Source organism: Thalassophryne amazonica, chromosome 2, assembly GCF_902500255.1.
Source record: "Thalassophryne amazonica chromosome 2, fThaAma1.1, whole genome shotgun sequence".
NCBI classification, from domain to species: Eukaryota; Metazoa; Chordata; class Actinopteri; order Batrachoidiformes; family Batrachoididae; genus Thalassophryne; species Thalassophryne amazonica.
In genome coordinates this window covers 84,658,990-84,685,822 of record NC_047104.1, presented here as the reverse complement: position 1 = coordinate 84,685,822, position 26,833 = coordinate 84,658,990, and the positions used below count along the sequence as shown (strand labels likewise).

The following is a 26,833-nucleotide window of genomic DNA, read 5'->3' as shown; positions in this document are numbered from 1 at the left end:
AGTCATGAATGTGTCAGAAATATTATGTAAATATCATAAATGTTTATGACCGCTGTCATTAAGTGTCATTCGTTTTTTGTCATGATAAGTTGACATTTTTTTGGGTTGTCTTGATTATGACAACTTGCCATTCATCAAAGTGACATGACCAGAAGTTGTCTTTGTCATGACAACTTGACAATAATTTTTTGTGGGGGATGTTCTTATTATGACAACTTGACATTAGTGAAATTATGGAGCTATATTTTCTATTCTTTTAAATTCATTTTATTAGCAACAGACAGGTCTCAGCCTCAAATTTATCCAAATTCAGGGTATGCTATTGAAGCTTAGGGCTACTGGCCGGCGATCATCTCAGTATTTTCTCTGTTTTCCTACTGATTTACTGCTCATGAATTATACCTTATGTGTGCGTTTTCCAGCAGACTGATTCTGCTTTTTCTCTCTGCCCAAGGTACCAATGGCAGAGAGAAGCAAGCACACTGCTGCCTGTGTGCTTGCTCTACGGGTTGGTACGGTTAGACGTTACTTGTGTGAAGCGCCTTGAGGCAGCTTTGTTGTGACTTGGCGCTATATAAAAATAAATAAATTGAAATTGAAATTACCAGAAAATGTCTTTGTCATGACAATGACATTTTCTGGTAATGTCACTTTGATTAATGTCAAGTTGATATAATAAGGATACCCCAACAAAATTTATTGTCAAGTTGTCATGAGGGAGACAACTTCTGTTCATGTCACATTGATTAATGTCAACTTGTCATGACAAAACCGAATGACACTTAATGACAGCAGTCATAAACATTTATGGCATTGACATAATGGTTATGATACATTCATGACTGTGTCATGTAACAGTTATGACAGTGTCATGGCACGATTATGACAATACCTTCAAGTAAAATGTTAGTCCTGTCTGTTTGAACCAATACCACCAAACCTGTTTAAGGACTTGTGGCCTACTCTTGGGCCTACTGTGATGGAAATTAACAATCTCTCACTAACCTTGAGATCTGTTCCTAAATGTTCCAAATCCACAGTGATTAAAACATTACTTAAGAAATCTATTCTTGACCCCAGTCTATTGAAAATTATAGGGTGATATCAAACCTATCATCTTGTTTTAAATTCTGGAAAAAAGTGGTTTCACAGCAGCTTGTGGAGCACCTTACTGAGAATAATCTTTTTGAGCCACTGCAGTCTGCATTTAGAATGGATCATTCCATGGACACAGCTCTCACTCAAGTGAGAAATGATCTTCTGCTTGCAATGGATTCAGACACCACTATCGTTCTGGTGCTGTTCGAGCTTAGCACTGCGTTTGATATGGTGAATCATCATATTCTACTTGATGGGCTGGAGAATCATTTCCACTATCCGATAGAACCCTCACTGTGTTGAGTAGAACAACACTACCTCTAACCTTGGTGACATGAAATATGGGTTTCTACAGGGGTCTGTCTTAGTTCCCCTGCTTTTGTCCTTTTATATAACACCACTCAGGCACATACAGTGGCATGATCAAAGGATGTTTTTCTGCAGCTTCAAGGTCAGAGTAGAAAAGTCATTTTTTTTGTTATTCCACAACTCATGGGTTTTCCTTACGGTATGTCCCATCATTTCTGTTTGTTGTTCACTCAATCATTTGGAATTGTTAAGGCATCATGATTTTTTTGCACCCCTACATCTGAGTCCTCACTGCCTACATCTGGGGATCTTTGACTTTGTTCCTGGCTCAGTACATTACAAGATCCAAAATAAATGAAAACTTGTGAACCCAATTACTGTATTGTAAAGTCATTAATGATGTATGCTGTGCAATCATTCCATCCTGGAAAAAGAATAGTTCAAAGACATCAATAATGTTGAGTGTATGCAAACATCTGACTACAATGGTAAATGTAAGAATCACTTTTTTTTCCTTCTTTTTTTCTCTTGTATTTTCCAAACCATCTGATTTTTTTCCTGATTTGGGGTTGTATATAAAGCACAAAATAGAAGGAAATTCTGAAGGATATTTCACATTGAAACACACAGTAGCAAACATCCATGAATGCATCCATTTGATCCCAGTGAGTCACCTGAGATATGAAAAAGTGCACCAAATTGCTCACGTACTGGCTTGCCAAAAAAGTACAAAACAGAATTAAAGCCTGTCAGCAATTTGCTCAAATTTAAGATTGGTGTGGTCTGAGAAAAACTAAAATAAATAAATAAAATGGAACTGGAATACTCATGGTCAAAATAATACTTGATTTTAGCACCAAGTACCATAAATGTTCGACACTGGAAAATAGATTTTATTGATAAAGTGTGAGTCATTTTTTAAATGCTGGCCTACCTTTTAAAGATGAGAGCAATGACAAAATCAGGGTTGACTCTGACTCTCCAGTCACACTCTTTCCCTGGAGGGTAAGGCTGAGGATAGTTCGGAGATAGAATGACTCCGGAGGGACCACTGACATTTCCCCCACAGGTTGCTAGAGAACAAGAGATGCAGAGGAAAAGGGGAGAGAGGAGAAGAAGATGATTACACAGCATTAAGCTTGGAGTAATGTGAAGACAGAATCGCCCCTGATTGAACAATCACTTAACCCCCACAAGTAGGCAGAGCAGAAGAGGATTAGTTAGTGATGGGAGGTATGGCATGAGCTGTTTGGGAGGAGGAAAATGACCCCTGGTGGACTGCTGATATTACCTCCACAGGTAGCTCTAGGGGTGAAAGAGCAAAAAGAGAAAGGAAGGCTGTAAGGTTTAGTTACACAGTGTAGGACTGGGTGCAGTTAGCAGAGGAAATCACTCCTCCTGGCCCTGTTCAGTCAGACTACCAGAAAACATATCGGCAAAAGAGATAGATGGATTCATTCAAGCAGCAGTGAAGAAAGAATGTAAAACATGGAAAGGCATCTTGAGGGTGGTAAGTGTGACTATCAATAGCTTAAAAAAGTCAGCAAAATCAAAATCATTAGGAGTCACAAGCTCACACAACCTGGTTTCATTCCTAATCCATCAAACACTGACAATTTGTTAGTGTCTTTGTTAATGCTATGTGGAAGGTACTATTTGGCATTTAAGAGACACAGTGAATTGGGCTTTCAATGTTGCAAAAATAATCACAATCAAATTGGAAATATAAAGTTTCACTCTAACCTTAAAGGGAGCACTCAGGTTTTTTTTGGCCATTTAAGTTCTAAAAAGGATTTTCTTGTGCACCAATAAATTTTGTTCCTTGGTGCTCAAATAAAGCACCTGTAATCCTATATCAGTCAATATCAGAATTCACTTTTTCTTCTTCCTTTTCTGGAAATATTATTTTAAACCACGTTGGTTAAAATACAATGACAGGCTGCCATGACACACTGGGAAACTAAGTTTCGAATTTGGTCAAATTGTTGAGTGGGCCGCTGAAGAGGAGGTACTGCTGGCCCACCACCACCAGAGGGCGCCCTGTCTGGAGTGCGGGCTCCAGGCACCAGAGGGCGCTGCCGCCTCACAGGAGCAGCCAGGGTGACAGCTGTCACCCATCACCTGAGACGAGACAGCTGATATCAATCAACAGGGAGGTATATCAGCAGGACGGCATCTCTACCTCATTGCCGATATATCGCTCTACCAAGGAGGTAACGAACTCAGCCAGTTACTCTATTCTAAGAGTTAATACTTTTTGCTTGTGCTTAAGGTCAGCTGAAGACAGTGTTGGACGTGACTAGATAAGTACTCACCTTCCAATCCTTTCAGTGTTGTTTTTGAGAAGAGGTGGAGGTGGTGTTTCCACCCTGTGTGTTGCTGGGTGCAGCCGCACCCACACCTGACTGTTTCTGTTCCTTGCCAGCAGTACCGGATCCGACGAGCGGAGGCAGTGGCCACCTGGGGTTCGGGACTTGGCGGCTCCAGTATCCCCGGGGTTCGGTGGCAGAGGAAATCGGGTGGTTCCGGTTCGACTCGGACAGACGTCTCCTATCGTCGAGCCTGCCCACACAACACCTTTGGAATTCAGTTACTGCTGTATTTGTAATCTGTTGTGTTTGTTGTGTGAGTTCACAACAGTAAAACTTTGTGATTTGACTTTCTCCATTGTCCGTTCATTTGCGCCCCCTGTTGTGGGTCCGTGTTCCTACACTTTCCCAACAGGATATCTCGGCCAACGTCATGGATCCCGAGGGGCGTCAACCGGCTGTTGAACGGCCAATGGAAGAACAGGACGCGCAGGCGTCCGCAGGAGGGGTAATCGGTGAGTTGCAGCGGATCCTCACCGCTTTCACGACTCGGTTAGATTTAATGACCGAGCAGAATGTCCTCCTGAACCGCAGGGTGGAGGCTCTCACCGCGCAGGTGGAAGCACGCCCTCCGGGCGCCGCTGCGGCTCTCCCTCCCGTAGACCCTGTGCGTAACATTGACGTTCCACTGGTCGTTCAACGACCCCTCCCACCTTCCCCAGAAGCATACATAAGCCCCCCAGAGCCGTACGGAGGCTTTGGAGACGTGCGCGGATTTCCTTATGCAGTGTTCGCTCGTCTTCGCACAGCGTCCAGTTATGTACGCGACTGATGCTAGCAAGGTAGCTTATGTAATAAACCTGCTTCGCAGCGAGGCACGCGCTTGGGCTACAGCGCTCTGGGAGCAAAAGTCACGGCTCCTTCAGACATATGATGGGTTTGTGAGGGAGTTCAGAACCGTGTTCGATCACCCCAATAGAGGAAAACCGCTTCAACTGTGCTACTGTCGATGAGACAGGGGCGTCGGAGTGCAGCTGCCTATGCAGTCGACTTCCGCATCGCGGCTGCGAGGTCCGGCTGGAATAGCGCTGCCCTCCGCGCCGCCTTTGTAAACGGACTGTCATTGGTTCTTAAGGAGCACCTGGTGGCTAAGGACGAACCGCGGGATTTAGATGGGCTCATCGATCTTGTCATACGGTTAGACAACCGGTTAGAAGAACGTCGGCGGGAACGAGATGAAGGGCGTGGCCGGGCACGCGCCGTCCCTCTCCCTTCCGGTTCTGACCGCGCTCCGCCTTCCCACGCTCCACGGCCCCTGCGCTCCGTGGGGCCACAGCTCCCCCTACTGACGAAGCTATGGACACGAATAGGGCAACATTTAGGGCACCAGACGCACAGAGGAGACGGGCCCACGTAGCCTGTTTTGTTTGTGGTGCGATAGAGCACCATATGAGGGACTGCCCCGAGCGGTTCAACTCCAACGCCCCGCCCCTAGAGACTGGGCTAGGGGGGGGCCGAGACATTCACGTGGGACACACCCACATTGCCACACGACTCCCAGTCACGATCCTTTATGAGGACTCAACCCTGAAGGCCCCAGCACTGGTGGACACGGGCTCTGAGAGGAATCTGTTGGACAGCAGATGGGCCAGGGAGATAGGGCTCCCTCTGGTGGCGCTTACCTCGCCTGTACAGGTTCGGGCACTAGATGGCTCCCTACTCCCTCCGATCACGCATAAGACACCACCTGTAACTCTGGTGGTGTCAGGAAATCACCGGGAGGTGGTCGAGTTTTTTGTGACTCAGGCCACCTCCCGTGTGGTTTTAGGATTTCCCTGGATGTTGAAGCACAATCCCCGGATTGATTGGCCGTCCGGGGTAGTGGTTCAGTGGAGCGAGACCTGCCATCGGGTGTCTAGGTTCCTCGGTTCCTCCGGCTCCCGAGCTAAGGAGGAGGTCAGAGTCCCGCCCAATCTGGGGACGGTGCCGGTGGAGTACCATGACCTTGTCGACGTGTTCAGCAAGGATCTGGCTCTCACTCTTCCCCCCCACCGTCCGTATGATTGTGCCATTGATTTGGTTCCGCGCAGTGAGTTCCCGTCCAATAGGCTGTACAACCTCTCACGGCCTGAGCGCGAATCAATGGAGACCTACATCCGGGACTCGTTAGCTGCCGGGTTGATCCGGAATTCCACCTCCCCGATGGGCGCAGGTTTCTTTTTTGTGGGCAAAAAAGATGGCGGACTTCGTCCATGCATTGATTATAGGGGGTTGAACGAGATCACGGTTCGCAACCGATACCCGTTGCCCCTGTTGGATTCAGTGTTCACACCCCTGCATGGAGCCCAGATTTTCACCAAGCTCGACCTTAGAAATGCGTACCACCTGGTTCGGATCCGGAAGGGAGACGAGTGGAAGACGGCATTTAACACCCCCTTAGGTCACTTTGAGTACCTGGTCATGCCGTTCTGTCTCACAAACGCTCCCGCGACTTTCCAAGCGTTGGTTAATGATGTCTTGCGGGATTTCCTGCACCGGTTCGTCTTCGTATACCTAGACGATATACTCATCTTTTCTCCGGACCCTGAGACTCATGTCCAGCATGTACGTCAGGTCCTGCAGCGGTTGTTGGAGACCGGCTGTTTGTGAAGGGCGAGAAGTGTGAGTTCCACCGCACGTCTTTGTCCTTCTTGGGGTTCATCATCTCCTCCAACTCCGTCGCTCCTGATCCGGCCAAGGTTGCGGCGGTGAGAGACTGGCCCCAACCCACAAGCCGTAGGAAGTTGCAACAGTTCCTAGGCTTTGCTAATTACTACAGGAGGTTCATTAAGGGCTACAGTCAGGTAGTTAGCCCCCTGACAGCCCTGACCTCACCAAAAGTCCCCTTCACCTGGTCGGATCGTTGCGAAGCCGCGTTCAAGGAGTTGAAACGGCGCTTCTCGTCTGCACCTGTTCTGGTGCAGCCCGATCCTAGTCGCCAGTTAGTGGTTGAAGTGGACGCCTCGGACTCAGGGATAGGAGCCGTGCTGTCCCAGAGCGGGAAGACCGATAAGGTCCTTCACCCGTGTGCCTATTTTTCCCGCAGGTTGACCCCAGCCGAACGGAACTATGACGTCGGCAATCGAGAGCTCCTTGTGGTGAAAGAGGCTTTTGAGGAGTGGAGACATCTGTTGGAGGGAACGTCCGTGCCATTCACGGTTTTCACTGACCACCAGAACCTGGAGTATATCAGGACCGCCAAGCGGCTGAATCCCAGGCAAGCCCGCTGGTCACTGTTCTTCGGCCGTTTTGACTTCCGGATCACCTACCGTCCCGGGATGCCTTGTCCCGGGTACATGAAGATGAGGTCAAAACGGAGTCGTCGGATCCCCCGGATCCCATCATCCCGGAGTCCGCTATCGTGGCCGCCCTCACCTGGGACGTGGAGAAGACCGTCCGGGAGGCCCTGACACGAGACCCGGACCCCGGCACCGGACCGAAGAACAAACTCTACGTCCCACCAGAAGCCAGGGCTGCAGTTCTGGACTTCTGTCACGGTTCTAAGCTCTCCTGTCATCCTGGGGTGCGAAGAACCGTGGCAGTCGTCCGGCAGCGCTTCTGGTGGGCGTCCCTGGAGGCCGACGACCCCGGCTCCTACGTATCGTCCTGGGCAGGAAGTGTGGTTGTCCACCAAGGACATTCCCCTACAAGTGGACTCCCCAAAACTACAGGAACGATACATTGGTCCGTTTAAAATTCTCAAGGTCATCAATCCCGCCGCAGTGAGGCTTCAGCTGCCGGCCTCACTGCGGATTCATCCAGTGTTCCATGTTTCCAGAATCAAGCCTCATCACACCTCACCCCTCTGCACTCCGGGTCCGGCACCACCTCCTGCCCGGATCATCGACGGCGAGCCGGCTTGGACTGTACGCCGGCTCCTGGACGTCCGACGGATGGGCCGGGTTTGCAGTATCTGGTGGACTGGGAAGGGTATGGCCCCGAAGAGCGCTCCTGGGTGAAGAGGAGCTTCATCCTGGACCCGGCCCTCCTGGCCGACTTCTACCGTCGCCACCCGGACAAGCCTGGTCGTGCGCCAGGAGGCGCCCGTTGAGGGGGGGGGGTCCTGTTGTGTGGGCCGCTGAAGAGGAGGTACTGCTGGCCCACCACCACCAGAGGGCGCCCTGTCTGGAGTGCGGGCTCCAGGCACCAGAGGGCGCTGCCGCCTCACAGGAGCAGCCAGGGTGACAGCTGTCACCCATCACCTGAGACGAGACAGCTGATATCAATCAACAGGGAGGTATATCAGCAGGACGGCATCTCTACCTCATTGCCGAGATATCGCTCTACCAAGGAGGTAACGAACTCAGCCAGTTATTCTATTCTAAGAGTTAATACTTTTTGCTTGTACTTAAGGTTTGTTAAGTTTGTTAACATTCCGTGTTTGGATGGACATGAACTAACAACTGTCCACTGCGATGCGCATGTGTCTCCTTGCTGTCGTCACGTGGACATACATAAAAACATATATCAATGTTGCAATGGGCTGCAGCGAGCACACGCATCACTCGCACATTGACAGGCTACCCCAGGTGATTCGGACCGACAGATCATAACATGCAACCGTCATGCCACCGACATGAGCTCTGGTTCACGTGACGTGGTGTCTGTCCTTCGGCGTGCCATCAACAATATAATAAGAGTGCCCTGCTTCTCATTCATGTCATTTCATGACTGTATGTCTGTGACCATGGGTCATCTACACAGGAACAGATAGATCATACTTGTATTGCTGGCTTGATAAAGGGGATTCAATAAAATGCGGTGTTTTTATATGGTGTTTTTTTTTTTAAATATGTCCATGTCCTTCTTGATACCAGGCATTTTCTCATACCTTTTACAGGACAGCAATGGTAGCTCAGTGGTAAAGTTTCTGACTGGCAATAAGAGCTTTTGGAAAGTGCAGGTTCGAATCCCGTTGGTGGCATGTATTTTTTATTGTTTTATTTTCACAGCAGCTGCTCGCACTGTGCTCCCGCGTGCATGAACCGTCGCAGTGGCATCGTGCATGCCTGCCCATCGGCTCAATGTTTCTGTGGTTCACTCATACGAGCTGTTCTGCCATGAGTTGCCCTGCGTTGTACTTATTCTTACTATGTGTGAAGGTCCCTAACATTTGATCAAAGCTTTCTTAGCTCTGTTTTTCCTATAAACTGAAATTTGGAGTTTTCAGTGTACACTGAATACAGCAGAAACATCGAATCTTGTGCATGCACTTCCTCCTTCGTGTTGCTTGCAAGAACTCACAGAGTGACGTTACAATATTTGCATTTACATGGAATCCCATCAATAAAAGTTGCTGTAATTTTACACTACACAACAGAAATAAAGGTACTTTATAATGAATAGATTTCAATACAAAGAACATTTTGTCAATTTTGTGAAAACCATTGACACTTATCTGTCAATATAACCATATAACAGTGGTCAAGAGAAGACCATGATCATTACTAAAGACTTTTGAGAAACCTAATCTACAGACTTTGAAAAAGAAAATTAATATTTAACATATTAGAAGCAAAATGTTGAATTTGTTCTTAGTAGCAGATTGTACCACCTAAGGCAAAAAATGTCACATTTTACTAAGGGGGAACATGTTGAAAGTACGAGGCTAGGCTGAAAAGTTCTAAGGCTGACTATGATGCAGTTGTCGAATTGAACAAATTCAGGGTTATTTTTCTACATAGTCTCCCTGTAACTCCACACACTTCTTCCAGCGGTGCTTGAGTGTTTCGATTCCCTTGGCACAGAAGCTTTCATCTTGAGAGTCAAAATAGTCCTCAACGGCAGCCATCACCTCATCATTGCTCCGATAGTGCTTCCCAGCCAAGTTTTTTTCAGGTTTGGGAACAGATGAAAGTCCGAGGGTGCCAAGTCAGGGGAGTATGGTGGGTGATCTACCAGTTCGAATCCACACTCGTGGATAGTGGCCATGGCCACTGTTGACTTGTGAGCTGGGGCATTGTCTTGATGGAACAGCACCCCTTTCATCAGCTTTCCTGGTCGCTTCTTTTTGATAGCCTCGCGTAACTGTCTCAGTAGGTTAGAATAGTACTGTCCATTTATGGTTTGTCCCTTTTCAAGATAGTCCATGAACACAATGCCCTTGGCATCCCAGAAAACTAAAACCATGTTCCCCGCAGACGAAATGACCTTGGCCTTCTTTGGAGGTGGTGACCTTGTGTGTTTCCACTGCAATGATTGTTTTTTTTTGTCTCTGGTTCAAAGTGGTGAACCCAACACTCATCCTGGGTAAGAAAATGTTCCATGTAATTGGCTGGATCCTCTTCAAATTGCACCAGGTTTGCCTTCGACATGACTAGCCTGGTGCGTTTCTGATCAGGCGTCAGAAGACGTGGCACCCACCAAGCTGACACCTTTGACATTCCAAGTTCTTCATGCAGAATGTGTTCAATTCTCTCACGGGATATTCCCACAGCATCTGCTAGCTGATTAATCGTCGATCGTCTGTCATCCATCACCATTTCATGAACAAGGTCAATGTTTTTCTGCGTTGTGCCTGTTGCAGGCCGCCCAGACCTCGGATCGTCTTCAAGGCTCTCTCTGTCCCTATTAAATTCAGCTGCCCACTTCTGCACTGTAGATATGGAGGGAGCTTCATCCCTAATGTAGCAACCATATCCGCATGAATGTCCTTGGGCTTTAACCACTTCTTATGCAGGTACTTAATCACACCGCGATGCCAGATTTTGTCCATTTTTGCTGTTTCCCTCTACCACGAACTTTCAAACCTGGCTATGAACCACAAACTACCTCACAACCTGGAAGAAAATAACACAGTTAGTCATCAGAAGAGTTGAACTTAATGCATGCCAAGTTTTATTGAAATGGCATTTCTCCTTCTTGTTGAGCCTTAGAACTTTTCAGCCTACCCTCGTAAAGCCCCCATCACACATAGCAAGAATGTGGAGGAAACACATGCCCGACATGGCAAATATTGCCATAATCCGATGCAGTCGGGTGGAAAAGAGGCATGGTCAGCGTGACAGAATGCATCCGGAGTACCTAATCCACACCTGCACGATGGCATCCAAAGCATATGTAGACAACAGCTTAGATGACACAGTCCGCTGTCATATGGCCATAAAAGGTGCAGCAGACTGCCTGATGTCCAAACGTCTAGATGGCAAACACGGGACCGGACTGGGAGCAAGTGCTGTGTTCCTCGTGCACGTGCACGGGAGTGCATAGTGCATGTGTGTATGCATGGTGCACATGCTCTCCGCGCATACACGTGGGGCAGCTGCCCGTGTTATATACAGTTTAAGTTGCCCATGGGAAGGAATGGGCAAATTTCTGTCCGGTACGGTCTATTGTGGATATAACAGACTGTTCAGATTTGCAGCGGCGTGCGCACAGAGCTTTCGGTTTATAGCGGCTGTTCACATTCACTGTACATGATAAAAGTCTAATTATTATCACGATGAAGCGTGCCACATTTCAACAGTTCCTTTTGGCATAACGTGCCACATCCATTTCAAGGTTCCCTCGTATGTGTTCAAATCGCTTCAGATCCTGTTTTTCCACCACCAGACTATTTAAATTGCGGTCAGAAGGTCCTCAGATTGCCCAATGGACCGCGGTTGGATAGGTGTCGCCCAGTGAGTTTTGAACGTGTGCATCACACTCGGCGCCGCGCGGCCAATTTTGACCAACTGTGTGGACTTCCACAGATGGCTGGCAGAATATTTTGGAACTGAAATCTGCCAGTTTTCGGATGTGTGCTGATTTGTCATTCCGACGCCATTCTGCGTGATTCCGGCTATGTGTGACGAGGGTATAAATCTTAATAATTCACACAAACATATTTACACAGACTCCTCTGGATGATCAGACAATCAGCCAACCCTCTGGCAACAACTACAGTACCTCCGACTGTGAACACAACCAACTCTAGTGCAATCCCCGGTAATTTTGAGGGACTAGTCAAAAAAGAACTCCCTCATTCCATTGGAGTTATTTACTGTGTCTTGGAAGAGTAGTCCTCTACCCAGAATACATAAAAACAATATGGTGTAAAACGCTATCTAAATTAAATCTGGAAAACTGAGTACGCAGCACTCTGCAGGACTTCAGTGGAATTCTGAGAGAAGTTACAACAAACTGTGGCCAGGTTTACAATTGGGCATTCTGTGGGCCCTACTGTTCTGTAGGAGTCTCCAGTGCCTTTGCACAAGATATCTCCTGGACATTATCAATCTTCTACACCACTGATGCTGGAGTACCACATCCAATAGTGCCACTCCTGCATGTTAGAATCAGAATGTTACAACCCCGAGACCCTAGCAAGTTACAAAGGAGCATTTGTCAGTATTCACTATGGTTAGTGGTTAAATAACACTGTAAATAAAATGTACCCACACCAAGATGTTAATCACCTTAGTCAGGCCACACGCAGAGACAACAAAAGGAAAACCCAACAAGTGTGGAATTTTGAGCTTCATAATACAGAAAGTGGTCTGCCACAGATACTACCACTAGGTCCACTGGAGCAACCAGACCAAAGTTAGGGGCATCCACCTATTGTATTAAGGGCATTTCCAGAACACTGTCATTGCAGTACTCAACAACAAAGGAAAATGATCATTCGTTCTTAGAGAAATGATGTTCCAGGTGCTCCCTCCTCCCTGTATTACCCACCTCAAATTCAACTACTGATTTGCGTGGATGATCTGCAGTGGATCTGCACCAGTTGTTACCCATGGGAAATAGCATACCTCATGATCTGTGTGAATAGCACTGTTGGAGGTCTGTGGTGGTTTCTTCTTTTCCAGAGATGAAGACCCAAACAGCTATCTCTGATTCCTTTAATAATGCATGCAATCCTCTGACGGAAGGCAGCAGCAGAGTTACTCCCACAGAGTGCATAAAGAAGAAAACTTATTTTCTGTTGTCAAGATCTGCAAAGGTTTTTACTGTGACAAGAGTACGAATCCTGCCAACAACCATCAAAATACAGTTATCTGCATGATAGAGAACTACCATCAGTCTGGGAGGAAATTTAATATTGTGCTCAGAGCAGACTCAGTGCTACCGGCTTGATATACAGTGACCAGAGCAACCTGGTTTCATACCCAAGAAGTCAATCACTGACTCTCAGAGAAGCCATTCAATGCAAACACAGACATTGACAGGGTTTCTTTGCTGCCAATTTCTGCTTTCACAAAACAATTATGTCAGGTGCATAGGCTGCTTTTTGGGACATACTGACAATTTGCGGAGTTGCTACAGAGAAGGCAGCTCAGTGGATAGGCATTGGGCTAAAAATATTAACCGGGGTTCAATGCCCGGTCAGTCTGAGAACAAGCACTCTACATACATGTTGCGCTCATTTTGTAAAACATTCGAATAACGGTGTTGTTGCAGGCGTACCGCAATGTGACTGCAGGCATAATATCGTAGAGCAATTTGTACACAATTTTGAAGCATTCAGACTGCAATTCGAGGGGCTGTACGAATGTTCCAGCACTTCAACTGCTGGCCGAATGTCTCGACCATCCTCCCCGTCACACTAGAGAATGAATGAGCCCGAATGCTGCATGAATGGATATTCGAACTACAGTCGGGTGAAGTCTAACGCCAAACAAAAACCTCGTACAGCATTCATGAGTGCATGCCACACTGTCAGGCACAATCACATGGCTAGCTCGAATGTAGTGACATGCACACCACTGTCGAGCTGCAATCAAAATGTGAATTGATCATTGTATCCAACCCAATGATCATATCACAGTAACACATATGAAGGACTGACATCACAACTGTACACCAAGCCATCACAGTATGAATAGAATAAACAGTCACTTTTGGAACAGCTCCAAATGAATCTGCTCTGCACACACATTGAAAAGCCAGCCTATGTCAGTAGTCATTACATATGCATTACATATGTAGTTGTTGGCACCATGGCCCCATCCATGTGACATTGGAGGATCCGGTGATTTTTACAAGCCTCCGGTAGCTCATGGCTCCTGCGCGCCACCTGTGCCTTTCAGTCCAGCCATAATAACAGCTAATCAATGCGCTGCATGTGCATGTGACTGGTTTCATCCATACACCACAGTGTGTGTGTGGTCAGGACAGCTGACCAAACTGCCACACGTGAGTGAGGCTGGAGCATATGTGTGCTCAGCTGCGGTGTGTGTGCTCATAAACAGTTGATTGCTTTCCTGCATAGTGCCTGTGCCAATAGTTGATTCTCTGGTGTGTACGAGAGAGAGAGAGAGAGAGAGAGAGAGAGAGAGAGCATCCGCATTGGAACAACACTCTGGGTAGTCGGACCTGGATTCGGGAGCTGCTGCACTCCAAATGTGGCGGGGAATCATTCAAGGCCACGTCGACACACATTCCAGGTATTCATACGGTATTTGTCCATGGCTGAGCAAATGTCTGTCCCATACAATCTGTGGCTTGAATTCAGGCTGTTTTTTCCCATTCGGGCTGATTCGGCCTCATTCGTGCTATGTGTGACAGGGCCCTTAGGAATACATTGTGACTATGATTCTGGTCCATGTTTGTATAGACTGGATGTAAGTAAGATCGTAACTTGGTTGCGTTTTTCATCTGAGGACATTATCACTGACCCTGACTTTATAGACACTTCTGAAAGCTTTTTGGAATCCATGTATGTCTTGATTCCAGCACATGCAAAGATGAATAAGGAGTCTGTGACTGTCTTGTCAGACTACCTTCTTATACTTGAAGTGACTTCCTGGTCTGAACCTCATGTTTGTATGTGGTGAAGGCCTCAATAACGTTTGAGATTCACTGACATGCTTGGACTCCAAGTATTGGACTGGCAAGTATTGTCCAGAGAGACCAAGCACCAACAACATCTAGTCATCAACTTTGGACACTGCTTAAATTAGTCTGGAAAGAGTTTGTGTCAATGAATTGTGACTCAGGATGACTTACTAGATGAGATTGTATTGGCATTGCGTGAGACCATCAGTTATGACACTATCCCCATGTGGGTGCCTTTAACTCATCCACCAACAGGTGCCCATGAATTACATTACGCTCCAACAGCGGACCTGAGTGCACCACTGGCAGAGGAGCTAAACAGCTTCTTTGCTCAGTTCGGATCTTCCCAGCTGCACTCACCTGCTCCTGCCCTCCCCCCACCCCCACTTGGTCCACGCACCACTCCACTCACTGTGAGCATGAGCGTGAGCATGATGTCAGGCGAGTGCTCCTCGCAGTGAACCCCAGGAAAGCTGCTGGCCCAGACGGAGTACCTGGCAAGGTGCTCAGAGCGTGTGCCAACCAGCTCGCCCCCACCTTTACCAGGATCTTCAACCTCTCCCTGGACCAAGCAGTCATCCCGTCCTGCTTGAAAACCTCCACCATAATCCCGGTGCTGAAGAAGTCTCCCATCACCAGCCTGAATGATTACCGTCCGGTGGCCCTCACTCTGGTAATCATGAAGTGCTTTGAGAGACTGGTTCTTCAGCACATCAAGGACCACCTCCCCCCAGACCTCGACCCTTACCAGTCTGCATACAGAGCAAACAGAGCTACAGAGGACGCCATCGCCGTAGCTCTCAGTCTACTCTAAACCACCTGGAGCAGCCGCAGAGCTACGTCTGAATGCTCTTTGTGGATTATAGTTCTGCCTTCAACACAATAGACAGACAGACTCACCACAAAACTGGACACTCTCGGCTTCCAGAGTGTGGATTAAAGACTTTCTTTCCAACCGTCCCCAGACTGTGAGACTCGGCCCCCACCTCTCCTCCACCCACACGCTGAGCATCGGCTCTCCGCAGGGCTGCATGCTGAGCCCCCTCCTCTACTGCCTCTACACCTACGACTGCAGACCGGCCCACAATAACAACCTTATCGTCAAGTTTGTAGACGATACCACAGTGGTCGGTCTCATCTCTGGAGGTGATGAGGCTGCCTACAGAGAGGAGATCTGGCAGCTGGCAGACTGGTGCTCAGAGAACAACCTCGCTCTGAACACTAGGAAGACCAGAGAGATCATCATTGACTTCAGGAAACACTGCATGACCCTGGCCCCCTTCTCATCAATGGTGTTCTCATCTCAGACTGCATCTCCTGGTCCAACAACATCTCCTCTATCCTCAAGAAGGCTCAGCAGCGGCTACACTTCCTGAGAGTCCTCAGGAAGTACAACCTCAACACCGACCTGCTGCTGGCCTTCTACTGCTCATCCATTGAGAGCCTGCTGACATACTGCATCACAGTATGGTTTGACAGCTCCACCGCTGCTTACAGGGAAAGAATGCAGAGGGTTGTTAAGGCAGCACATAAGATCATTGACCGCCCTCTTCCCTCCCTGTTGTACACCTCGCCTCTGCCTCCGTAGAGCCAAAGCAATCTCCAAGACTGCTTTCACCCTAGCTCTGCCCTGTTTTGACCTGATGCCCTCAGGGAGGCGCTACAGGCTCACAAGGACCAAAAACAAACAGACTGAAAAACGTTTCTTCACCAAAGCCATAACCACACTGAACTCTAGCATGCAATGATCCTCCTCGTGCAATCCTAACCATGTGCAATAACCCAATCACCCATGACAATATACATTTCTGGGCAATATATTTATATCCTAAGCCGCACCTTGCATTAGTGTCAATTTTATATATATTGTTTCCTACATTGTTTGAATTTTTCTTTATATCTTGTTTTTGATACATATTCTTGCACTATTGTTATCTCTCTTTTTTGCACTATTTTCATACTATTTTATTTGCACTGCAACTGGATGGCCCTAATCTCGTTGTACCAATGTATAATGACAATAAAGGCATGATTCTGATTCTGATTACTGAGAGACATATGGCTGCTTTTGGGATATGGAGATGGATCATAGACAGCCAGAGTGGTTGCCAAATAGGACCCAGAAAGGTTCTGTGACTGTGGTGGATGTGGCAAAATGTGGCACCAGTACTTTCGGAGACATGACTTAATCGTCATGAAACTGAAGGCAAGAAAACCTACAGCAACTCTGAGTGTATTCTGAGAAAGATTTAAGCTTCCAACAAAATCTAATAAACGCTTTTATTTCCAACAAAATATTTTCAATAAATTTGTTGAACTCCCTCTGGAACCCTTTGCCAAATCCTGCTTTCAGACAAACAAAGGATACAAACTGTTCACATCTCCGCCTACCCTCCTTTGTTGCTTGGTGTAAGGAATTAGTCATTGTAATAATTCATGATTTTATTGCACCCCAGTGTCCTAGCAACTAAACCAATGTTATGCAGCAACATATCAGGCAATAATAATAATAATAATAATAATAATAATAATCATAATAATAATAATAATAATAATAATAATAATGAGGGAAAAAAAATAGCAATTTCATTGTTCACAACATGTCAGTTTTGAACAAGCCACAGGAATCTGCAGACATTCTCCTGAATTATTTTGGACAAGTAGCCTTGTACTGTATGTGCATGTTGCATGGAAAGCATACTGATGAGTTCTTGCTGAATTACAGATTGTGTCAATTTGTACTTTTTATTTTGTTTTTTGTTTTTTTGCACAAGCTCAACTGTTATTCTGTTTTGTGACAGAAAATATCAGCAACTCAATGTATGAATAATGAGTTTCAGGTTACTGGACTTGGAGGAATCCAGTGTGTCAGAAGGTTGAATACCTGAAGTGGGAAACAGAAAACAAACAATTCTTTCCCACTGGAGAACAGAGTTGAGAAGGTTCTGTAACTGGCACTCATAAAGAGAAATTTGGTAGCTAGTATTCAACCTTAATTTTCCTCAAGCCCAAAGCAACAATGCTTCAATCTTATGTCAGCAAGTTTTTTGGCACATGTTCTACTGTATTGCTCAATGTAAGGTGTAGTATCCCTCTGATGCTCCCACATTTGCAGGATCACCAAAAACCTGATCAGCAGACACTTTGTAGAAGAACATTGCAACCGAGGGACTTCAACTGTCATGTTTGTTGATTACTCTCTAGATCTAAATTGATATTTACTCTCTCTAACTAGATTTATATTTATATTGATTGAGATGTCAAAATTAATGTAACCCAAGAAGCCTACAAAAAGACCTGCAGCCTGATTTACTAAGATCCAGATGTGTGCTAAATTTCATGGGCAATCCAAACTTTTTGCACATTGGGGTGGAGACAGTTTTGCACGTGATTTAGGAAGAGTAATACACAACTGATAGCAGTTGGAAATGTGACATAAACAGCAGCTCGTAAATGAGGATTTTGCCTGTGCGGTCGTGATTAATTATTGATGCACCCAGCAAAACGTACCTTCACTTCTCACATATATGTACATGCATCATACCACATAGACCCTAAGATATGCATGTGTGTTTATTTCTATAACAATGAGACCCATTAATGGTTGTAATGATCACAAGCTGCACCAAAATGTACTCTGTTACTTGTGCAGACATTTATTCTTCAAGAAAAACAACACTAAAATCTTTAAATATGCCTGATGTTTACAATGACTGATTTTTTTCTTTATTTCTATGTATTAGGAAGCAGCGTTCTGTGTGCTGCTGGAACAGTAGTCTCTCAAGTGCAATAAATTAATACCAAGGCTACAAAGTCACAAAATACAGACACAATCAGCACCCACTAAATTTCCTTTAGACCTTGAAGAAATTACGTTGCAAACCTAACCTATGTGCATGTTCAATCCCAGAATTTTGCTCTGTCACGTGGATAAAAATCTAAAATTCCATATTTATAAAGGCAAATGCGCTAAATTGTGTAATAATATGTCCTATTTTGCGCATTGACAGATGTCATTGTCAGTGTATACTGTTAATAAAACAGCCTGCAGGTGTATTTGTGATTGCATTGGTGTTTACGCATGTTTATACACATGCAAGCCTTTAGTAAATCAGGGCCCTAGTGCCTAAGACATCTAGCCATCACCTTAGGTTACTGATTAGCATATGCATTTCACAGCCACACAGGCAGACAAGAAAAGACCAGAGGCCTCATGTACAAAGCGTGCTTACACACAAATACCTGGCGTACGTCCGTCTCCACACCAACACTCAGATGTATCAAAAGTGAAATGAGCGTGGAAATGTGTGGTGTGTTACACAAAAATCCTGGCTGGCGTACGCACATTTCTATGGCTATTGTTCCACTGTGGACATGTAACGGTGATGCTGGGAACCGTTAATAGTGTGAAAACAAGAAGTCATCAGAGTGATGTGCACATAAGCAACACAGTAATGAGCAATTAACGCACCCACGTACAATTATATGGGTGGATATAAAAGCATGCGCAAAGTGATGGGTAAAATGGCATTAACAATGGCTGTGTTAGTGTTGTTAAAGCACCATGCAAATGGTGCAATCCGACATAAGCATGTACTCACGGAACGCAAGGATTTACTTGCCAATAACCATAATTGGCTCATTAACTGATTTCGATTACCAAGGCCACTGTTACTGGAGTTGCGCACAGAACTGCGGCCAGCCCAGAGTGCAGTACGGTGTTGTCTGTGCCCACACAGATGCTGACCACGCTGGGCATCCTGGCATCATGGGCATTCCAGCGTGAGGTGGCTGATCGGTCATGAGTGTGCCAGTCAACCTTGTGCCGAGTCATGCCAGCTGTGTGGAACGCGATCATCCAAATCTCATCCAGGTACATTCCAACATTACAGCACATTTTGCAGCGAGAGCCGGTTTCCCAAATGTAATCAGAGCTATTGACTGCACACATATTACCATGAAGGCGCCATCACATGATGAGTTTGTTTTTGTTAATAGGAAACATTTTCATTCCATCATGTGTGGTGCACAAATGCACATCAGGTTGGAGGCTGCATGATGCACAATGGGGAGCTGCTTGGTGGTTAAATAATTTGGATGGATAGCTTTATTATCATTGTCATTACAAGTGCAACAACGAGATTACATCCACACTCACATTTCCACAGACAAACAGCAATTAATCCACAGTTATTACTTGTTTACCGTAATAATGGCACACATCAGAATTAAGACAACACATATACATTTGACATTGTTTGTGTGCACTAAACTTGAAACAGTCCGTTTTTCAAATTGAGGTGATGTGAGTGTGTGGTAGCCACTGCAACTGGAGTCACGCCACTGCTAGCTTGGGGGGAACAGGGACCTGCCGCAGCTAAAAACCGCACAGCCCCCGCAGGGGAAATGGGTTGCATGAGCGGTGGCCGGGATGGGGTGTGTGATGGGGGGGCAGGAAGGGGGATGAAGGGAAAAATGGAGCATGCTTCAGTCTTTGTCCATGTGTAAGTCTGTCAGTTTATTGTCTTTGTGGGTTGAGATAAGAAAGGAGCCGAATAATCTCACTAAGGCCTGAATAAATTCCTCTGGAGGAAAACAGTGGGCAATTTGTCCTTCAGGCTTGATAAGCCTGGAGTGTTGTGGTTGAGCAGTGAAAAACACTTTTAACAGTTCCACTTGAACAACCAAATCCCAATTATGAATTAAGAATATTCACTGGCCTCCGAAACCTTCAACTTCAACTGCAAGGCACACATCTGCTTCAAGATGTCATCCAATTTGCGTCTGAATTCAAGAGTCATCGCAGTCTGAGAATGCACTGCCTTGCAAATCTCGTTAATCATGATGGACAAGCGAGGGGCCGTAGTTCTTGATGCCGCCGTCTTGCCAATTTTCTGGTCGATCAGGGCAGTACATAAGCCACAAAGTACCAGCCCTGCTACCATAAGACCAAAAATGAATAAATCCTCGACATCCTCAATGGAGAAAGGTGGCAAGCATGCCATGTTTTCTTTATCTTGATGGTGGAACTAGAGAGCCTCTTAACAAGCCCCTGACTGTGTTCAGTATTTGTGAATAAAAGCGTGTCATGTTAACATCACACACTGTCAGCCACCGTGCACCTAATATGTTTTTACTTCAGTGTGGGCACGCAGCTCAGTTCAGCATTTACACACACAAACATACTTATTTAATTTCCTTTTTTTTTTTTAGAACAGTGATCTAACCACAGCTTTCATTGTTTTTGCATGTTGTCTCTGAAAGTTCTTTAATTTTTACACACAACAACACAGAGATGATGGCAGGCATCATCAAACACACAACACTCCACACTTACGGTGCCGTCAGCACTGCGTATTCAGATAGAGGCGTGGTCAGGGAGGAGTTTGGTGCATGTGCATGTGTGCTAAATTCCACGTTCAGTGGAATGTGCAAACCGAACGTGCGTGGATTCATGCCTACGCACACTTTGATACATCTGAATATATTTGTGCTTACGCCTGATTCAGGGTTTTGGCGTACACCAACATTTCGTCGAAAATCAACACAAGTCTTTGTACATGAGGCTCCTGGACCCTAAAGACTTCAACCTTTGATTCCTGCAAATGTAATGACATCTCCAAGCACCTCTGCCCAGTGACCTACATAAACAAAAAATATAACAAATTATATGAAATATAATGTGATATCTCATAACAGAAGATTCACTTGCATCTTCTTAAGTTGAAATTTAAGGAATAAATCATATGCCCACTTTGGATTTTGTTAACACTGATTTGTCTCAAATGTCGGCCTGAGGGTAGTAGGTCAAACAGGTGGTTGCTGGGGTGGGATGTGTCTTTGATGATGCTGGCAGCTCTGCTGAGGTAGCGAGAGCTGGCAATGACCTCCAGGCTGGGCAGACAGCAGCCAGTGATCCTCTGGACCGTGTTGTTCATGTAATTTTCCTCAATGGCAGTGTTACTTTAACACTGGTGATTTAGCTGTGTACTACCTCACTGACTGACTCCATTATGCCTGTGCTTGGCCTGCTAATCACAGGGAATATTGTTTCACTGCAGAGATGCATTCTGGTGTCTTTGTATCAAATATATAAATAAGTAAAGTTTCACTGAAAATCTTTATGCATTTTTAAATTACTTTTGTTCTTGCTGAGTAACTTCTGCTTCTTTGCAGAACTAAAAACTGCCTCCATGGGTAATATATCATGTTGATATTTGAACAAAAAGAACATGAAACAAACAATATAGTATCTGTGATGTACACAAGGAATAGTCATAAAAAGGTACATGTGCTTTGCAGTTGCAAAGTTAACAGCAACTGTCTGCATGACTGTGCACACTTATAATGTTTGGAATAGACTTTGAACATGGCTATTATCAGTTTGGTGACCCCTGGTCTATAGTCACTGGAACATTGTAACAGTCAAATAGACCTTTTGTAGTTTGCTCACAGCCTGCAGATTCCAACAGATCATCATAGCATACAAAACCAGCTTGCACTACATATAACCTGTTTTCACCCTTTATTTCAGTTTGCCAGTCTGGAATTCACAGCATAATACAGACTTACCCATACAGGTTGGTGGATCAGGCTGCCAATAGAATCTGTTGTCCAGACGTACACATGTGATGGTGTCCTGGCCTTGGAGCTTGTAGCCTGGGTCACACTGGAAAGTCATACTGTCGCCAGGCTCCTTACTGTCCCCATATCGAGAGCCATTTACAGGAATGCCTGGATCATTACATGTTGTAGCTGTGGTGGCTGAAAAGTGGAGTAGACAGACAAAAATAGACAGACTGAAGTACAAGAAATTGCATATAGGGAAAGAGAGGCATTTGAGATAAAAGCATTCATACTTTTATCAACAAAACATACTTGCATTCATTCATAACACTCTCAATAATGGCAGCTGGAGACCGGGAGAAGAACATACATATAATGTACACTGATAAACTGTCATCTATTAGGTAGTTATAGCAGCTCAGGTCTGGGAGCATGCAGTGGTGCCATATTTGTGCATCCATCACATTATGGAACCACCATGGTTCCTGGATGGAAACCACCCAGACAGACAATTGCTCCATCCCCACCACATGAAAGTAACCATCTAGCTGCCAGTTAAAATAAGAATTCCATTGCTCTTCTCTAGCCGCTGTGGTCCTCAGCACTGAGATACCAGTATCTGTGTACATGGATCATTTCCAAGAAATCCATTACATGGCTAAAATGCCAAAGTTGATGCGCTATCATAACGCAACTGATACTCTTCATCTATCATCTTAATCTCCCAAAGAAACTATTTGTCTGGCACAAAGACATTCCAGTAGTACCAAGGATCCTCTAAAGAGATCCTCTAAAGTACCAAAGCTATTCAATCATTGCCTCAAGTTACTGATTAGCATCGAATCCTCAGAATCATGTAGTATGAGAGGAACCACCAGGACCCTAAAAACTTGAATGTTCATTCTTCTGTATAGGTATCACCAGACATCTGTGAATCGGGATCTCCTGATGTCATAAGCTCTACCCAGGTGTTACTCAATCTTAAAAGTTGAGGACCCAGAGACATCGACATCAATGCAGAGATACCGCATTTTCTGGAGTACACATCACATATTTTTGATTTACTAGTTTTGGACTTATACTCCAGTGTGACTTATATACTGAAAAATCATGTTTGTTATTTACAATAATAATTATGATAAGTATTTATTTTGGGCTTTCCCAGGAGTTCAACCACAAAACAAAATAAACCCAAAGGATAAAAGAATAAATGGCAATAATAAAAAACTACACTAAAACAATGCACAAAAATACCAAATTAATAAGCTGGTAATAAAGAAAAAGATACCATTTATACCCAGGCGTGACTTAAATTTTGGTGTAACTTATTCATGTTTATTTCCTCTTCAACAAGCATATTTTTTGACAGCTGCCACTTGTATTTTGGTGTGACTTATATGCATACTCTGCAAAACAATCATGGACATTATAGATCAATTAGGATTCCAGCAGTATATTCCAGGTTTCACACACATTAGTGGAAATACCCTGGATTTGGGCCTTGTTTGCAGTGTCGCTGTCACAAATATTCACATCGTGCCTCTTGCGTCAGTGGTCTCAGACAACTCACTTACTAAGTTTACAGTTTTGTTGCCTTGTTTACTGGAACAAAAAAAACATATTTAATCTCACGACCACATATCAACTCCTCAACTACAATTGAACTTGGAGCCAGACTGCCTGATATCTTGGACTCGCTTTTGGAAAATGACCATTCAGTAGATAGCCTTGTGGACAGCTGAAACTCAGTGCTCACAACCATACTCGACATGATTGCTCCACCTACACGAAAACCATGCCCCCAAAACACACTCACCTTGATTCAGTGATTACTTAGGTGGCCTCAAGCATAAGTCTAGAGGGCTAGAATGAGAATGGCATAATTCATAACGCCCCACGTTATGAATTAAATTATGCAGGGTGTTGTCCGCCCACAACACCCTGCTATTAAGGTGGGTGGAATCACTGACACATTAATTAGATTTACACAATTTGATATTATTTCACTGGGTGTGCTAACAAAACTTGCAACTTCTGCTAAAAGCACAACCTGTCTGAGTCACTACTTGAAGGTGTCATCATAATCATGACATGACACTGTCATACTGTATAATGTTATATGACACAGTCATGAATGTGTCAGAAATATTATGTAAATATCATAAATGTTTATGACCGCTGTCATTAAGTGTCATTCGTTTTTTGTCATGATAAGTTGACATTTTTTTGGGTTGTCTTGATTATGACAACTTGCCATTCATCAAAGTGACATGACCAGAAGTTGTCTTTGTCATGACAACTTGACAATAATTTTTTGTGGGGGATGTTCTTATTATGACAACTTGACATTAGTGAAATTATGGAGCTATATTTTCTATTCTTTTAAATTCATTTTATTAGCAACAGACAGGTCTCAGCCTCAAATTTATCCAAATTCAGGGTATGCTATTGAAGCTTAGGGCTACTGGCCGGCGATCATCTCAGTATTTTCTCTGTTTTCCTACTGATTTACTGCTCATGAATTATACCTTATGTGTGCGTTTTCCAGCAGACTGATTCTGCTTTTTCTCTCTGCCCAAGGTACCAATGGCAGAGAGAAGCAAGCACACTGCTGCCTGTGTGCTTGCTCTACGGGTTGGTACGGTTAGACGTTACTTGTGTGAAGCGCCTTGAGGCAGCTTTGTTGTGACTTGGCGCTATATAAAAATAAATAAATTGAAATTGAAATTACCAGAAAATGTCTTTGTCATGACAATGACATTTTCTGGTAATGTCACTTTGATTAATGTCAAGTTGATATAATAAGGATACCCCAACAAAATTTATTGTCAAGTTGTCATGAGGGAGACAACTTCTGTTCATGTCACATTGATTAATGTCAACTTGTCATGACAAAAACCGAATGACACTTAATGACAGCAGTCATAAACATTTATGGCATTGACATAATGGTTATGATACATTCATGACTGTGTCATGTAACAGTTATGACAGTGTCATGGCACGATTATGACAATACCTTCAAGTAAAATGTTAGTCCTGTCTGTTTGAACCAATACCACCAAACCTGTTTAAGGACTTGTGGCCTACTCTTGGGCCTACTGTGATGGAAATTAACAATCTCTCACTAACCTTGAGATCTGTTCCTAAATGTTCCAAATCCACAGTGATTAAAACATTACTTAAGAAATCTATTCTTGACCCCAGTCTATTGAAAAATTATAGGGTGATATCAAACCTATCATCTTGTTTTAAATTCTGGAAAAAAGTGGTTTCACAGCAGCTTGTGGAGCACCTTACTGAGAATAATCTTTTGAGCCACTGCAGTCTGCATTTAGAATGGATCATTCCATGGACACAGCTCTCACTCAAGTGAGAAATGATCTTCTGCTTGCAATGGATTCAGACACCACTATCGTTCTGGTGCTGTTCGAGCTTAGCACTGCGTTTGATATGGTGAATCATCATATTCTACTTGATGGGCTGGAGAATCATTTCCACTATCCGATAGAACCCTCACTGTGTTGAGTAGAACAACACTACCTCTAACCTTGGTGACATGAAATATGGGTTTCTACAGGGGTCTGTCTTAGTTCCCCTGCTTTTGTCCTTTTATATAACACCACTCAGGCACATACAGCAGTGGCATGATCAAAGGATGTTTTTCTGCAGCTTCAAGGTCAGAGTAGAAAAGTCATCCACCAACCCTGAGGAGACCTGACTTGTCAACGTAGGGAGAGAGCTTTATGATGGGCCTTTTCTTTGAAATATCCTTCCCTGTCACTATCTGTTTGAGCTCCTCTGAGAAGCTTTCTTGTTGGACTGCTTTCACAATAGTCTCTATTGCTTGCTCAAAATCTGAGGTGGTGAGTTTGTGACACATATCCCGGGATTACTTTCCATGGCTATGTTGATGACACGCAGTTGTACATGTCGATAATTGCTGGTAATTTCATGCACATAAAGTCCTAAGAGTATTGCCTTTCGTTCATGAAATGCTGGATGTCTAGAAATTTCTTACTTTTAAACTCTGACAAGACCGAAATGATGGTTCTTGGTCCAGCGAGACACTGGCATCAGTTTGACCAGTTAACACTTAACCTAGGCTCGTGTGTCATACATCACACTGACAATGTGAAGAACCGTGGGGTGATTGTTGATTCCATGCTGGTCTTTACCCACCCGGAAACTGAATATTCTTTGAATGTGATTCTATAATGTGAAATTTTACATATATATATATATATATATATATATATATATATATATATATATATATATATATATACACACACACACATACACACTTTTATTTAGAGGCAAGCTTTACACATACAACATGAACATTATGTGACTGTTGAACATTAAGCATACATTCTATGAACATTTGATTGATTTTTGCAAATGTTTCCTTAAATGTTTGTCTAATGTTTGCTTCCATGCAAACATTAGACAAACATCACAAACATTATATGAATGTTCGCAAAATTGCTGAACAGTAAATGAACATTCTATGAACGTTCAGTTGATGTTAGCAAATTTTCGCCTCCATGCAAACATTAGACAAACATCACAAACATTACGTGAACGTTCACAAACTTGCTGAACAGTAAACAAACATTCTATGAACATTTGTTTGATGTTTGCAAATGTTCGCTTCCGGGTGGGTGACCTATACATTAGAGATATTGCAAGGACTGCTCTCTTCCATCTGCGAAGCATAGCAAAGATTCATCTCATTGCTGTCTATG

The 26,833-nt window shown here is 44.5% G+C and overlaps 1 protein-coding gene across 1 annotated transcript in view; it reads right to left on the bottom strand.

Moving 5' to 3' along the window:
- LOC117503844 (CUB and sushi domain-containing protein 1-like) overlaps positions 1-26,833 on the bottom strand; it is a 2,069,078-nt gene that overhangs the window by 514,544 nt on the left and 1,527,701 nt on the right. The window contains exons 29-30 of the mRNA XM_034163109.1: positions 22,089-22,280; positions 2,342-2,480 (exon numbers count right to left, since the gene is read on the bottom strand). Coding sequence (XP_034019000.1) covers positions 2,342-2,480; positions 22,089-22,280 — 331 coding nt within the window. The remainder of the gene's footprint in view (positions 1-2,341; positions 2,481-22,088; positions 22,281-26,833) is intronic.